This window comes from Pangasianodon hypophthalmus, chromosome 10 (genome assembly GCF_027358585.1).
Source record: "Pangasianodon hypophthalmus isolate fPanHyp1 chromosome 10, fPanHyp1.pri, whole genome shotgun sequence".
Classification (NCBI taxonomy): Eukaryota; Metazoa; Chordata; class Actinopteri; order Siluriformes; family Pangasiidae; genus Pangasianodon; species Pangasianodon hypophthalmus.
The window spans coordinates 1,379,618-1,396,276 of NC_069719.1; the positions used below are offsets into that span (position 1 = coordinate 1,379,618).

The 16,659-nt window shown below is 40.4% G+C and overlaps 1 protein-coding gene across 1 annotated transcript; it reads right to left on the reverse strand.

Moving 5' to 3' along the window:
- Positions 1-10,327: 10,327 nt before the first annotated feature.
- On the reverse strand, positions 10,328-15,875 carry htr7a (5-hydroxytryptamine (serotonin) receptor 7a). The gene is made up of 2 exons (XM_053237329.1): positions 15,114-15,875; positions 10,328-12,323 (listed from the first exon to the last, which is right to left on the reverse strand). Exons 1-2 carry the CDS (start codon positions 15,644-15,646, stop codon positions 11,549-11,551), a joined length of 1,308 nt encoding a protein of 435 aa, XP_053093304.1. The 5' UTR covers positions 15,647-15,875; the 3' UTR covers positions 10,328-11,548.
- Positions 15,876-16,659: the final 784 nt, after the last annotated feature.

Below are 16,659 nucleotides of genomic sequence, written 5' to 3' on the forward strand. Positions count from 1 at the left end.
GTAATAGTTTATTTATTTTGTGTTTTGTGTTGTGTGTGTGTGTGTGTGTGTGTGTAATCTGATTAATTTATTTGAATAGGATGTTGTGTTTATAATTTGATCAGAAAAGCATAGCAGCTAAACAATAAGCGATGGCAAGTGTAATCACATAACCGATATGATTGAGGAATACAAACGAGTGTGTGAGTGTGTGTTGTGTTCGTGATGAGGTTAAGCAGCTGGGCAAGCATCTGTGAGTGTGTGTGTGTGTGTGCGTGTGTGTGTGTGTGTGTGTGTGTGTCACTGTGGATATTTATTGGAGTTGTTGTGAGGAGGTTATTAAATAGTGGCACTGGGGAAGAAAAATGTTACGTGTGCTGTTTCACAAACTTTGTCCATCTGTGGCTTTCTGTAAAACACATTACAATAATAATAATAATAATAATAATAATAATAATAATAATAATAATCAAGTAATAATCGATTAGTAAATATTAAAATATAAAAAATGATGAGAGAATGCACAAGGATAAAAATAAAAAATGATTTTAAAATATAAGTACAAATAAAAAAACCCTTATATAATTCTATATAAAACTAGAGTAAAATATTGAAAATAAATAGTTTTAAAAATCCAATAAAAATAAAAATGAATCAAAGAATTTTAAAATAAGTACATAAAAATAAAACTATAAATACCAATACAGAGGACGTTCTTTGAAATAAATGCTGATACGTTTAAACAAACCCACAGAATCAACACATCAGTCCATGAGCAGGTTTATATTCCAGCTGTGGAAACGTTTTAGAACTTTATTTTTAACTTTATAATAATAATCATATCTTTACGCACATTCAGACTGAATCCTCTGAGAGAAACACAAAGCGAGTCTGTAGGCGTAGAGTCGGGAAGGTGGTGAGTGTGTGTGCGACAGCGTGAGATACTCAAACCCCTTAATCACAGCTTAGGATTAGCTTGCGAATGAGCTCCGTTTCTGCAGATCCTTTTGTGCGAGTCGGCGAATAAAACAGCGCAGATGTGCAGGGTGCAGATGTGCAGGGTGCAGATGTGCAGGGTGCAGCTCTGAGACGTTCATGATGATGAAAAAGTCTGCACGCTTTTACAAGCTGCTCTGAGTCATACACAATTCCACATCTTACTACAGACACAGAACAATTCCTTGCTGTTAGTTTAGTGGATGTGATTCCTCATTTAGTATTTCAATTTACAATCATGACTGAGGATAAAAGCTAGCTAATCGCCAAGGCTAACTGCTTAGCTAGCTAGGACGTAGCACCAGGCTTGGAGAGTAACGGAATACGTGTAATGGCGTTACGTAATCAGGATACAAAGAAACTGGTCGTCCGTTACAGTTACGTCAAAAGACGAAGTAATCAGATTAGAGGTGCATTTTGTAAAAAATGGGAATATTATCATGATTACAATGTTTTCATTTAAAACGAAAGAAATTAATCCTTTGACATAACGCAATATAGACAGCTGCTTGATTATAGTTCTGGTTCTCTCTCGCCAGTCGCGACTCACGTGAGCCCCCTACTGGTGCATGCGCAAGTAACATCTGTCTCTAATCATTCTGCTCTAGAGACAGGCTGAAAAAAAAAAGCATTATTATTGCAGCTGCAAATCACAGGTTTATATTAAATCATTCGTTCTGATACGTTACCGTTTCTATAGCAACAGCTCATTCACAGGAAAGTGTGTGTAATCGTTGATAAGGTGAAGTTTTCTCCAGGGTGAGGAGATGTTTATGTAACATGTATGGAAGGAGTCTCCAGTGTCAGCGCTTTGTAACAGTCAGAGGAAAAGCTGGAACTTTTCCGAAAGTTTTCCGACATCTTCAGGACAGAGGAGTTTACGCTTCTTTCTTTGCGGTTTCTCGCAAAATGTTTTTTTTTGTCTTATTAACTCGAAGAGAGAGAAAAAGTGAGACTGGTGAGGGAACAACTGTTTATAGCTGCTATAACGTAAGTAACAACAAGAACTCACAAGTTTCACTGACATTTAATATTAAGTGTAACTATAAATGGATAAAAAGTGTCAGTGTTGTTCTTTTATAAAATTTGCTGTGGTGTAAGAGGAGTAAAACACTTGGGGACGTGCCATTATAGGAAAATAATCAACTTCAGCCTGGTAACAGTAACTTCATCACAATGTCACATGACTCAAGTATTTTACGTAACACACACACACACACACACACACACACAGTGTTTATTACTTACTTACTTCACTGATGGTTGGAAATGTGAAAATAAAACCATTAAAAATATATAAAATATGAAATGTAAAAGTTGTAGTGGAAATGTCAGACATGTCAAAAACCTCCACATGAACTATAAACATTGAGCGTTTTGCAGAAGAGTAAACAGACGAGTTGATTGAAGAGAAAACTGTCAGGACAGAAAGATAAATCTGTGAAAATCCTGATCTATGGATCTTCCTGTCTGCTTGGCTTTACGAATTCAGTAACAGTCGTGTTTATAGACGAGGGGAATGTTGTTTGTTTGCGGCCGTGAACTTTTCTGTGTTCATTTCACACACACACACACACACACACACACACAGTGAAGTACATGCAGTATGTGTTGGGAAATAGTTTTCACTGTTCTCTGTCTGAAAAATAAAAATATAATAACAACAAACACAACAACTATTATTATTATTATTATTATGATTGTTGTTGTTGTTGTTGTATTTTGTATTAATATTATTATTATTATTATTATTGTTGTTGTTGCTATTGTTGTATTTGTATTTGTTGTATTATTATTATTATTATTATTGTATTTACAGAAACATATTTACAGTTAACATAATTTAGCAGAAATACAGTACAAATAAATGATTAATTAAATACTAAGTACTAAAATAAAGCAGTTTTAACGGTTTGTATTTGATATTTTTCGAGTGTCACAACACGTCAGCAGGTACGGCTGCAAATGCAGAGAGAAAACAGAAATGTTTTTATTAAGAGTTTATTAAAGAAACGCAGGAAACAACAACAAATAGAAAATCAGAAGACAAGGTCGTAATCCAGAATCCAGTGATGTGCAAACCAAACAGCCGGGACTAAACCAAACCACAAACACCAGAGAGAGAGAGAGAGAGAGAAAAGATCATAACCAGAATAGCGATGTACAGACACAGGTACAGACACTCTGAGCGTTACGTCACAACGAGAACATGAACCGGAGTTCCTTAAATACTTAAACAGGTGAGATTGTTCTCAGGTGTGTGTGATTAGTATTCAGGTAAACCTGACTGAGTCCAGTGCTGGGAACTGTAGTCCATGGCGGCCATATTTGTAGGCCGTGGTGTGTTCAGGGAAACAGAGTTCTCTGTGTTTGTAGGAGTTTTTCAGACATCGAAACAACGTTGATACTACTACTACTACTACTACTAATAATAATAATAATTAAAGCTGAAAGCAGCATTTTTTGGGGCCAAGCCCCCAGACTCAGTGATCCACACATTCACAGACACGCTACAATTGTTGTCTAAACAATCACAGAGTGATAACTTTAGGCAAACGGATTCCAGAGTGATTTGTAGTTTCACTCGTGATGTTTAAGTTTTGACCATGGACAGTGCTGGAATTCTCTGCCTGTAGGAGGAAAAGTCTATATAAACAAACGAGCAGCAGGGTGGAATTTACTGCTGTATTGTTTAGACAGGTGTCAAGATGATGTGAGCCAAATGTGTTGAAGATCGGACAAAATTTGGAGGAGGAGAAGCAAAAATGGCAGTTAGATGTAAGCATTTTGTAGCATGTTATTGTTACTTTTGACCAGTAGGTGGCGCTGGAACGAAATTTGTTGCATAGCCTCAGGTCATGGTCCTGAAGATGCCTACCAAGTTTTGCGTCAGTGCGCAAAGTCGTAGCTGAGATACAGCCTCACTTCCTGTTTGGCGGCTTCGCCATCAGATTCATTGGCCCATTACGGACAAACCCTTTAGACTATTCAAAATTCTTTTGATTACATTTGTGAGGCTTATTCTGAAGATGATATAATTAAATAGTAATTAAAAATGTGTAACTTTACCTGGTTTTGCCTAGATTTACCTCTGAGTTAAATTTTTTTTTGCACTTACACTGTTTCACTAAAATAATTAAAGCTACAGTATGTTGTTGTATGTTGTTTTAGCTAGTCGGCTAGTGGCTAATGATCTGTCTTTGATAAGTGATTAGGATAAGTAATTTTTTAAGTAATTAAACTTCAATCTCGGTTAAATTGGACAAGAGCACATTGATTGATACTTCTCTTCGCTCTTGGTGTGTGTAATTTTGACAGCTCTGTGTTTATTTATCATCTAAACTGTTTTAGCTAGCATGCCAAGATAGACAGGCTAGTGGCTAGCAGATAGTTTGTGTATATTATTGTATTTCAAATGCAGTTAAATTGGACAAGAGCAAGTCCATCAATACTTCTGTTCGCTCTTGGTGTGTGTAATTTTGACAGTTTATCTGTGTTTATTTATATTCTAAACTGTTTAGCTAACAGTTAATGTAGACTAGCTCATGGCTAATGGATGTTTTGATGATGATGGTAACAGCAGATAATTCCATCTTCAGAGTCACGAATATTTGGGGCGTGTCCTAAACCACATTCTATGCTAGTACACCTATGATGTCATTGCTGTTTATTCATCTTGTATCATGCGGATTGAGACGCAGCCCTGAATTCAGATTAATCACGACGCAGCACAGCGCATGTTAGGAAATCTTCTTCTCCGTGTAGCTCGCAGTAACGTTTTACTACCAGAGAGGGCGACGTTCCACAATCCTACATTCTGCAGCTTTACATTTTAAAGCGTGTATCTCTCTCCCGCTGCGACTCGTGTGTGTTTCTGCACGAGCTGATCGATGGCGTGAGAAGAGCATCATCATCTTCTTTAATCTCGGGTCTCGTCAGAGGATCTTCATCGTATAATCTGACACGGAGAACTCACGCTATCATACAGCCTGTTATAGAGTGTGATGAGAAATAATCCTTTATTTTATTATTTATGAATAAAAATAATCCTCGTATTTAAAGACTTTACTGTTATGAACACGATTCACTTTATTATTCAGGGTCACATTGATTTCCGGATCTTCGGCTCAGTATTTATTTGACGCGAATCCATGTTATGGACATCACTCAAGTCTTTTCTTTCTTAACAGGTGGATGAAACACACAAACACACACCCACACACACACCCACACACACACACAATTAGCCATCTGTTTCTGCTGAAGCTGAATGGACAAGCAGCTAATTGGCTGTGAGTCACGATAACTGACTGAGTGTTAGTGAATGAAAGAATTTCCTCCATAAATATGAGAGAGAGAGAGAGAGAGAGAGACACAGATAATCAGAGAGAGAGAGAGAGAGACAGACAGATGGAGACATGCAGAGAGAGAGTGAGACAGATAGACAGAGAGATGGAGAGAGAGACACACATAATCAGAGACAGAGAGAAAGACAGAGACAGACACAAAAACACAGAAAAACAGAGAGACAGATAATTAGAGAGACATACAAATGGAGACATGCAGAGACAGAGAGAGAGAGAGAGAGAGAGAGAGAGAGAGAGACAGACAAAGAGAAACAGAAAGACAGAGAGAGAGACAGATAGTCAGAAAGACATACAGATGCAGAGACAGAGACAGACAGAGATATAGAGAGACACAGATAATCAGAGAAAGACAGAGAGAGACAGATAGTCAGAAAGATGGAGAGACACACAGATAATCAGAGACAGAAACAGACAGACAGACAAAAAGACAGAAAGACAGAGAGAGAGACAGATAATCAGAGAGACATACAGATGGAGACATGCAGAGACAGAGAGGGAGAGAGACACAGATAACCAGAGACAGGCAGAAAGACAGACAAAGTGAAACAGAGAAAGTCAGAGACAGACAGAAAGATGAAAAGACTGAAAGACAGAGAGAGAGAGACAGATAATCAGAGAGATACAGATGGAGACATGCAGAGAGAGAGACAGAAACAGAGAAAGATAGAGAGAGAGACAGGGAGAGATAATTAGAGAGACAGACAGATAGACGGAGACCTGCAGAGAGAGACAGACAGACAGAGAGAGAGACAATCAGAGACATACAGAGACAGACAGACAGAGAGACAGACAGAGAGAGAGAGACAGACAGACAGAGAGAGACAGATAATCAGAGACATACAGAGACAGACAGACAGAGAGAGAGACAGATAATTAGAGACATACAGATGGAGACATGCAGAGAGAGAGAGAGAGAAAGAGAGAAAGATAGAAAGAGAGACAGAGAGAGATAATTAGAGAGACAGAGAGACAGACAGAGAGACAGAGAGAGAAAGACTCCTTTAATACTGCTGAAGTTTTACAAACCCCCCGAAATTAAGTCCAGTTGCGCATCATTACATTTTTTATGTGTTTGTGTGTTTGTTTTTTCACTCAGGGTCACTTTATAAAGTCACTGTGCAGATTCTCGTTCAGTAGTAAATAATCCACGTCACTGTAGGTGCTCTGACTGTATTGTGTTACGTTTGGACAGAACACTTAAACTTCATTTTTATTCTTTATTTTCATTCTCTGGTTTAGCGATGCGGTTTGTACAATGCTAAACGTGTTAGCGATGTTAGCTTTGTAACTCCAGTACGCTAAACACATCTCAGATGATCGACTACACGTGGGGGAAATGAGGAAATTGTGGACTTTTAGTTTGCATTTAAATGATTTTTAAAAAGTTTAGTTTTCCCTGCAGAGCTCAGTGTATCAGTGGATGCTATAATCGCAGTAACAGTCACGTATACAGGCATATTTAAGAATCTTTCTATTATTACTCATTCTAGCTTTAAATGCGGCTCAATCTTTTGCTTATTTGTATCAAATCTACTGATTGGTATTTGTGTTGTTGTGTGCAAGTCAACACACATTTCTTTTGGAACTGAGAGAAATATTTGTTAATCATTTTGTTTGCAGTTATTTGCTCAGTTTCTATGATTATTGGTTAAGTCTGTGTTTCGTTTATGTTTGTCATGGATGTTCTAATTTTGTATTAAACATGACTTATGTTCTGCACACTCCTTCTCATACACACATTTGTTTTGGGATGATTAAGAACTTTTGGTACAGTGTGTCACACCAAGGTCAGAGGTCAGAGGTCAGAATCTCGGTGGTGGTGCCGAATCTCGAACGACTTGGTGCCGTGACCCGGATGGCGCAGGAACACCTTTCTGGTGAGTTACTCCATCATTTACAAACCTAAAGAAACATTTGCTGGGTTTCGTTCTTGTAAAATAGGACAGAAGGAGGCATTATAAGGGAAATCCTCTCAGGGGCTGAGAGAGGAACAGCTGTTTGTTGCGTTGTTGTCGTGGTAGTCTGGCTTGTTACCCTGTTACCTCACCATGAGCAGTGAAAGCGTGGAAATGATAAACTTCTGAACTAATTATTTTTCATACAGTATTGTACATGACAGGTTAGACTTTCTGAACAGATGCTGTATTTCTCATTTCTTGTGTTTCGGTAGGTGTGACACTGTGACAGGGCGCACCAGGGACAGAAATGATAGCACTCCCAGACTCAGGTGGCATTCATCCGATCTTATCTTCACTCTCCATTGCTTTTCCCTTCTCCTTTTCTCTACTCATGCTTGCTACATCTGTACAATCTGTAGACTTGAGCTGGTTAAACCTTTCTGAACTTATGCTTCTGTTGGTAGAAAGCTGATATGAAGATGCTTTAAACTCTGTAAGCAAACATCAAGCGTCTGAAGATGAACATCAGTCTTCTCCTTCCTGACTCATCTTCGCCGATTTCGAACGACTTGGTGCCGTGACCCGGACGGCACAGTAACACCTTTCTGGTGAGTTACGCTATTATTTACAAACCTGCGTTTCCTTTCTGCTAGACCTGTTCAACCTGTAGATGCTTAAACTCTTCAGAAGTTATGCTTCTGATGGTAGAAATCTGATCTAAAGATTCTTTAAATTGTGCAAATAAACATCGAGATGATCTCGACTCATCTTTGCCGAATCTCTAACGACTTGGTGCCGTGACCCGGACGGCCCAGTAACACCTTTCACTAAGTTAAAAGCCTCACAGAAGTGCTTGAATGGACTGAACTCCAATTTTACAGAGTTTATAGATGAGGTTATGAAAACGTAATACATTTTATCTTATCTTAGTTTACACACAATTACGTTTAGACTTCACCTCAAGCTAATAACACAAAAATAATAACGCATCGCCTCTGTTGACTTCTGATGTTCCTGTCCTTTTCCAATTGTTCATAAATTTGTACACCCCAGTGGTTGCAGTGCTGTTTTTTTTTAATACAACAATACAAGTCAAAAAACTGACACAAACCTCAAACAATTTATTTTTTAGTTTTACTGAAATAATGCAAGGTTGATGTTAGCAAGAAAAATCTGCGAGAACCTTTAAACAACGCATGAGCAACGCATCGCTAAACGCACACCAATTTTTCAATATTGTACAATTGTTTGTTGTCCCATGAATCAAATGAATCAAATGAATCAAAGGAGTCAAATGAGGTGATTCTCTGAAAGCTTCTGTATGTAAATAGAGTTTTAATGATGTAACGAAATGCAGTACAATACAGTGACACTGTACATTTCTGTTTTCATGTTTACAAAATGATATTTGCACATATTTAGTCTTAAACAATAACAATGACTATTTGCTCTTGTTGAATTTCAGTATTTTTTGAACACAATAGATACAGAGCGTAATCATCAGGATGGTTAAATATGATGAATTATATTTCATAAACAGCACTGACATGCAGAGGATATTTTATTTTACATGTTATAAAACCGGTCAGAATAAGTTTAAATACTGTATCAAATATTGTTGGTATAAAGAGCAGATCTTTAAGTGTGCACTGATCATCCGTTATCGCTGTATTTTTATATAAGATGGCGCTGTTCGTGCTCCCGAGATCCCGAATCCGAGAAAACAGACATCATTTAACGTTACATTCACACTAGCAAGTCTGTCATGTCGCGTATAGTTTGTCGCTTGTGGGCGTGGCCTGTCCAGCATATTATATATTTTAAGTTATGATGAGAAACAGTAGTAGCTATACAGCATATAGCTTCTAATGCTAACCAGTGAAGGACAGATTAAATATCAGGCTAATCAGTGTGAAGATCGGTTGTGTGATTTACGTGTTACGTACACGCTCGGCTTCCTTCTCAGATTAGATTAGCAAAGTGAGCTAACTGTACTAGCTACGTACGCTCACTAGAGGCAATAACGACATACTCTGCTACTTCCTTCCAAGCTTTATTTTTCTTTGTAACGTCTCTATACATACACTATATGGTCAAAAGTATGTGCACCCCTGACCATCACATTCATATGTGCTTGTTGAACGTTTCATTCCAGATTTATTCCCCGTGTTTGCTGTTATAATGAGCTCCACTCTTCTGGGAAGGCTTTCCACTAGATGTTGGAGCGTGGCTGTGGGGATTTGTGTTCATTCAGCTACAAGAGCATTAGTGAGGTCAGGCGCTGATGTTGGGATGTCGAGGAGGTCTGGGGTTCAGTCGGTGTTCCAGTTCATCCCAAAGGTGTTCAGTGGGGTTGAGGTCAGGGCTCTGTGCAGGACACTCGAGTTCTTCCACTCCAACCTTCACACACCATGTCTTCATGGAGCTCGCTTTGTGCACAGGGGCATTGTCATGCTGGAACAGGTTTGAGTCTCTGAGTTCCAGTGAAGAGAAACTGTAAAGCTACAGCACACAGAGACGTTCTATACAATTGTGTGTTTTAAACATTGAGGTAACAGTTTGGAGAAGAGCCACATATGGGTGAGATGATCCGGGGTGCACATACTTTTGGCTGTATAGTGTATTTAATGAGAGCTCATATATGACAAGATGAAACCACGCTTATAAGATTTTCTTCCATTTTTGCAGGAGTTAACTGCAGGTAGGAGCTAAACTTGTGAGCAGTGAACTGAAGAAATGACAGAAATAAAAGACCACAAACAGGAGGAATCATTGGAGTCAATCATCTGGATTTATGGTCTCATACTTCATTTGCACCGTTTTGAGAAAATCTCTCTTTAAATGTCGCTGTTGCTGAAATCTCGGGCTCCGTGTCGTGCGTGTGTGTAGAAACACGATCACTGCCCCATCACCTGGTGCTTTATCACTCGCTAGTGTGAACGTAGGATTATTTCAAACGAGCATCACGTGTGTATAAAACACTTTCATAATAGAGTTCACTATTCAAGAGTAATGAAATACTATAACTTTCTATACCATTTTCTTTACTATTAAACGTTGCATGACGAGACGTCACCATGGAATACTGTGATAATATTTCTGTAAATATTGTGATAATATCGTAAACCGTGATAAAATGATTAAAGTATTTGAGACATGAGTGAGTTATGGATCGGTTAAATCTTCACCTCGTCACTGAACATCAGTCCTGCTGTGATTTTTTTTAGTTTTTACTTGTTTATGTGAAAGTTTATGTGAAACTTTAACCAGGTTCTGGTTCTTTTTGAACCATTTTTAATTTTGAAGCTTAAAAAATCCTCCACTTGCTGATGAGGTTAATGTCAGTCTTACAATCTGCAATAAAAACCATGAATCTCTCCTCTTTCTGTGTAAAGTGGGAGGGGCTTATCTTGGGTAAAGCTGACGCCAGAAGTCCCGCCCACACAGTTTCCTTAAATTGATATTTTCCCGCTTAAGCAAACCCAGTGAACAAAAGCTAATCTAGCGAGCGAAAGCTAATCTAGCATCAGAAAACTAACTACTAAGTGAAAGCTAATCTAACCTAGACAGTGAAAACTAACCTAGTGAGTCAAACTTAATCTAACCTAGCGAGTGGAAGCTAATCCAAGCTAACTTAGCAAGAGAAAGCTAATCTAGAGAGTGAAAGTTAGCCTAGAAAAAGAAAGCTAAGCTAGTGTTTTATGGACCCTTGAGAGGGCTGCCAATCAACTGACTCATTAGAATATTAGGCCACGCCCACTGGGACTGTGTGGTCAGTGAAGTCCCCTGCTGTTTGAGCATTTTAACACATTTACTACCTTTTTATTCAAATTTTGCTGAATGATTATTAGACATTTATTTTTAACAATTTTTCACAACATTAAAAGAAACACAACATGGAGGTTTAAGTTTAGAACATTTTTACTGATATGTTCAAAATGACCAGTTTCGGCTTTTTAAAAAGCTTAAGATTTAAAATTTTGAATGCTATTTGTCCTCCATTTTGTAGGTCAGCCTGACCTGGTGACCTTTGACCCCTGGACATGTTTAAACTTCATATTTAATGCTTGAATTTTATCGTTGATCAGATATAAAGTCCAATTAAATAGTTCAGAGTGATTCTGAAAATCCGAGTTCACCTTGATGCAATCCTTTAGGCCTGAGTTTCATATGACCTTCCATGACCTTTGACCTCCGGCAGGGTCACAGGAGTGCGGTTGTTGAGTGCCGTTCACATCCTTACCCTTTACACTAAGATATAATCGCCCTTGAAGTCATGAGTAGAGCATGAGGGTCTTTAAAACGCCTTCACACGGACAGCGTGACCTCTGACCTCGGGCCGAGTCTCAGCGCCTCGTGAACGCCGGCGGCGGAGAGCCTGCGGTTGATGTTGCGGTAGCGGCAGGCGAGGAGGCTGCGGTAGGCGGTGCGCAGGTCCCGGTTGGAGAAGGCGTAGATAAAGGGGTTGATGAGCGAGTTGGCGTAGCCGAGCCACAGCAGCGTTCTCTCGATCCACAGAGGCACGCAGCTGCAGCTCACGCCGCACACGAACGGACGCAGTGTCGACAGCACAAAGAACGGCAGCCAGCAGACCGTAAACGCGCCCAGGACCACGCCCAGCGTGGCCGCCGCCTTCTGCTCCCGCTTGAAGATGGAGGCGCTTTTGCGCTCGGCTTCATTCCACTTCGCTCCTCGGAGCCGGTGCATCTTCATAGCCGCCGCCATGCAGTCGCTGTCATCGTCTCGGCTGTTTCTGTCATCGTCGTCACCTTCGTCACTTGGCCGCGGGAAACCCGAGATGGCGTGTTTGGCGGCGCTGAGCTTGGCAGCGCGGTAAATTCGGCGGTACATGACCAGCATGACGCTCATGGGGATGTAGAAGGCCACGGCGGTTGAGTAGATAGTGTAGCCGAAGTCCTGGCTGATCAGACACTGGTGATCATTGTTGACGTTCTGCGCCCAACCGAACAGCGGAGGCAGCGTGATGGAAGCGGAGAGCAACCACACCGACAGAACCATCCTGGCCATGCACCATCCGTTCTGACGCACCGGGTACGTCAAAGGCCTCGTGATGCCCAGGTACCTGAAATAAAAAGGTATACTGATGGTTACATTTAGTTAGCTAAACTCACATGACCTGGCATTCTGCGTATTTAAACTAGTAGCTGGTGGTGTTACTATACCACATCGCTGAATTCTGATTGGTCAGAAGGTGTTGATTAATTTTCAATAACAGCAGCTCTGACGGTAGCACAGGTTCTCATAGGTTATTGTTTCTATAGCAACAGCTCATTTACGGCGGACACTCCACAAAAACAGGTTAAAAAATCATCGATATGGTGAAGTTTTCCGTAAGAAGACATTTATGTAACATTTATGGAAGGAGTCTCCAGTGTCAGTGCTTTGTAGAAGTGAAAGAATAAAGAGAGGCTGGTGAGGGAACGACTGTTTATAGCTGCTGTAACGTAAGCGAGAACAGGAACGAACTCGTTTCAAGAACATTAAATGTAACTATAAATGATAAAAAGTGCGACGTGTTGTTCTTTAAGAAATAAAAAATTTTAATTATTGGCAAATTGCTGTGGTATAAGAGGAATAAAACACTTTTGAACAGCTGTTATAGGAAAATAATCAACACAGAGGTGGAGACAGTAACTCCTGTTGGTTATTTTCCCATAACAGCGCTACATGGAGGGGTTTATTCCTTACACAACCAACCAGGAGATGAAATCATGGTTCGAGGAATTTACTGGAGCCGGACACTTTAGCGTGTCATGGAGAAAATCGCAGCTTCAGTCTCGCTCGTCACCCGAATCGCAGCTCTGAGTCATGAACTTTCACAGGAAATGACACGGTCGCATGTCGCTTTGCGAGTGTTTTAGGGATTAGTCAGCTCGTTTTCCTCGACATGAGACTGAAATGACACATTAATGAGATAATACAGTAATTTAAATAAATTAACTACAACATGTCAACAGAAATGCAAACTTTAGAGCTTATTCATAAAGAATCCTGTTTACAGAGACTCGTATGCTGTGATATTTAAACTGTGTGTCGTAGAAAACATTAATTTAACACAGAATTCTGTTTTCTTGATAAACCGTAAACTAAAAAAAAAAGAAGTAGCTTTATTATTATTTCTATTTCCATCCACATTTCTAGATTTAAGATACAATGGGGTCCAAAAGTCTGTCCTCTATTCTGCTTTCTTTTCTAATTTAATACAAAAAGTTTTAGTAGAGATTCTATTAACAGCAATAACCTGTGGGAAAAGTACAATCTTACACATATTTATGAATTTCAGAGTTTATTAGTATTGGGTTCGTCCCCCCTTTCGCTGTAACGGCAGCGTGCACTCGCGCTCCAGACTGCACGAGAAGAGAGAAGACGAAATAGCCGAATCTTCACCACTGAGTCTTCAGGATACTGAATATAAATTCCCTCCTTTATTTCACATTATTTTCAAAATTCTAAAACTTTCTGTTTATTTAAATTAAAGTCTCAGACTTTTAGACCCCTTTAGTGACTTTATTTCAAAATAGAGCCTAGTGACATTCTGAGCAGTTGTTAGCAACAACCAATCACTGATCACCATTTTCCCTAACAACCAATCACTGATCACTACTGTTTCTAACAACCAATCACTGATCACCATTGTTCCTGACAACCAATCACTGATCACCACTGTTCCTAACAACCAATCACTGATCACTACTGTTTCTAACAACCAATCACTGATCACCATTGTTCCTGACAACCAATCACTGATCACTACTGTTTCTAACAACCAATCACTGATCATCGTTCCTAACAACCAATCACTGATCACCATTGTTCCTAACAACCAATCACTGATCACCACTGTTCCTAACAACCAATCACTGATCATTGTTCCTGACAACCAATCACTGATCATTGTTCCTGACAACCAATCACTGATCACCAGTGTTCCTAACAACCAATCACTGACAACTGATCATTATGTAAACAGTTTTTGGTGCCTTGACCAAATCAGTTACAATATATTACTTCCTATTCTGATAAAACTCCATTCTATTCTATTCAGAAAATCTCACTTCTTCATCTCACACCTCTAGAAATGCAGATGATGGTGATGATGATGGTCGTGATGATGATGATGGTGATGATGATGGTGGTGATGGTGATGGTGATGATGATGATGATGGTGATGGTGATGATGGTGATGATGATGGTGGTGATGATGGTGATAATGGTGATGGTGGTGATGATGATGGTGATGGTGATGGTGATAATGGTGATGGTGGTGATGATGGTGATAATGGTGATGGTGATGATGATGATGGTGATGGTGATGATGATGATGGTGATGATGGTGATGATGGTAATGATGGTGATGATGATGGTGGTGATGATGATGATGATGATGATGGTGATGATGATGATGGTGGTGATGATGGTGATAATGGTGATGGTGGTGATGATGATGGTGATGGTGATGATGATGATGGTGATGATGATGATGGTGATGATGGTAATGATGGTGATGATGATGGTGGTGATGATGATGGTGGTGGTGATGATGATGGTGGTGATGATGGTGATAATGGTGATGGTGGTGATGATGATGATGGTAATGATGGTGATGATGATGATGGTAATGATGGTGATGGTGATGATGGTGATGATGATGGTGGTGATGATGATGATGGTGGTGATGATGGTGATGATGATGGTGGTGATGATGGTGATAATGGTGATGGTGATGATGGTGATAATGGTGATGGTGGTGATGATGACGCCACCTGGCGACTTCTAGAGTATTTCCGCGCGCGCATTAACTACCCTCGAACCCCAGAAAAGAGTCGGCACCACGCAGGGCGCGCGCGCTCACCTGTCGATGCTGATGACGCAGAGGGTCATGATGGACGCCGTGCAGCACATGACGTCCATGGCGATGAAGACGTTGCAGAAGAACTGGCCGAAGATCCAGCGGCCGCCGATCAGGTCAGTGACGCTGACGAACGGCATGACGGCGAGCGCCACGGAGAGGTCGGCGAGCGCGAGCGACACGATCAGGTAGTTGGAGGGCTGCCGCAGCTTCTTCACCGAGCACACGGACACCACCACCAGCAGGTTCCCGCACGCCGTCACGAGCGTCAGCGCCGTCAGGACGCCGCCGATCAGCGCGCGCTCCACGCCGCCGTAGCTCTGCACGTGCGCCGCGCACCGCGTCCGGTTCCCGGCCTCGGGCGGAATCCGCGGCACGGTGGACGGCGGCGGCGGCTGCGTCATCATCATCATCGCCCAGGACTCGGACCCCGACCCCGGTACGCCCGTGTCTCCCGTGTCGCGCGCCATGGTGAAGAGCCGCGCGAGCAGCAACGCAGCACCGGAGTCCACTCCCGCCGCGCGCGCCTCAACCATCACACCCAATAACGCGTTATAATAATAAAGAAAACAACAACAACAACAACAAACAACTGTCTAAACTTCTATTAAATTAAAATCAAACCGGAAACTGACCTTAACATTAAGAAAAAAAAAATCCTCTTTAGGCTTTTAGTATATTTTAATTATTATTAAATGAAGTTTAATGTTTATTTACTACAATTATAGAAAATAACCTACAAATAATAAATAAATGAATTAATAAAGCAATGTGACTGACAGGAATATTAATATTTAAATGATATTTAAATTTATGCACCGACTAAAATGATGAAATCATATATTTATTTTGTAATAATTAATAAATTAGACTGTTGAATGATGCACGTGCACGCGGCTGTATGTCATTTAAGAAAATAATAATAAAGCAACAAAAATAATAAACAGAAATTACTAATAAATAAAATAAGCAAAATCTAAACCACGGTTAATCTGTCGAGGAGAAATGCAAATTAATGTCGAGGGAAAACAAACAAACAAACAAACAAACAAATAAACAAATGCGTAAATCCGGTATGGCTCGTGGCTCCGGTCGCGCGCGGCTCCGTCCGTTCAACATCCCGCGCGCCTTTTATCCGCGAGCTTCACCGGATGCTACTGCGCATGCGCAGGGTGGTTGAGGGGCTCTACCGAGTTCTCTAGGCTATTTTTAGAGCGCGTGCCTCATTATGCCGGTGCCGGTGGTTTCACAGGGAGTTATTATAGGGGAAAAAAATAAAAAATTATAAAGAGGGCGAGTAAAATGTCTTTGCATAATGTGTGGCGGTGACGTCACCACATCAGTATGTAGGCCATCCGAACCACGTGATCATGGGCTATAATAAATAATAACGGACACGGTGGTGTGATGAAGCAGAGTTACTGTTGATTATTTTCCCATAACAGCGTGACACGAAACGTTTTATTCCTCTGGAGGAATAAACCACAACTATTTAATTTTTATTTATTAATTTATTAATGAATGTGGTGTACTTTTTATCCGTTTATCG

Excerpts from the sequence above, each read along its gene's own strand:
- htr7a (XM_053237329.1), bottom strand. The coding sequence starts at position 15,646 with ATGGTTGAGGCGCGCGCGGCGGGAGTGGACTCCGGTGCTGCGTTGCTG. Across the intron at positions 12,324-15,113 it reads TGCGTCATCAGCATCGACAG|GTACCTGGGCATCACGAGGC; the intron begins GTGAGCGCGCGC and ends TTTTTATTTCAG.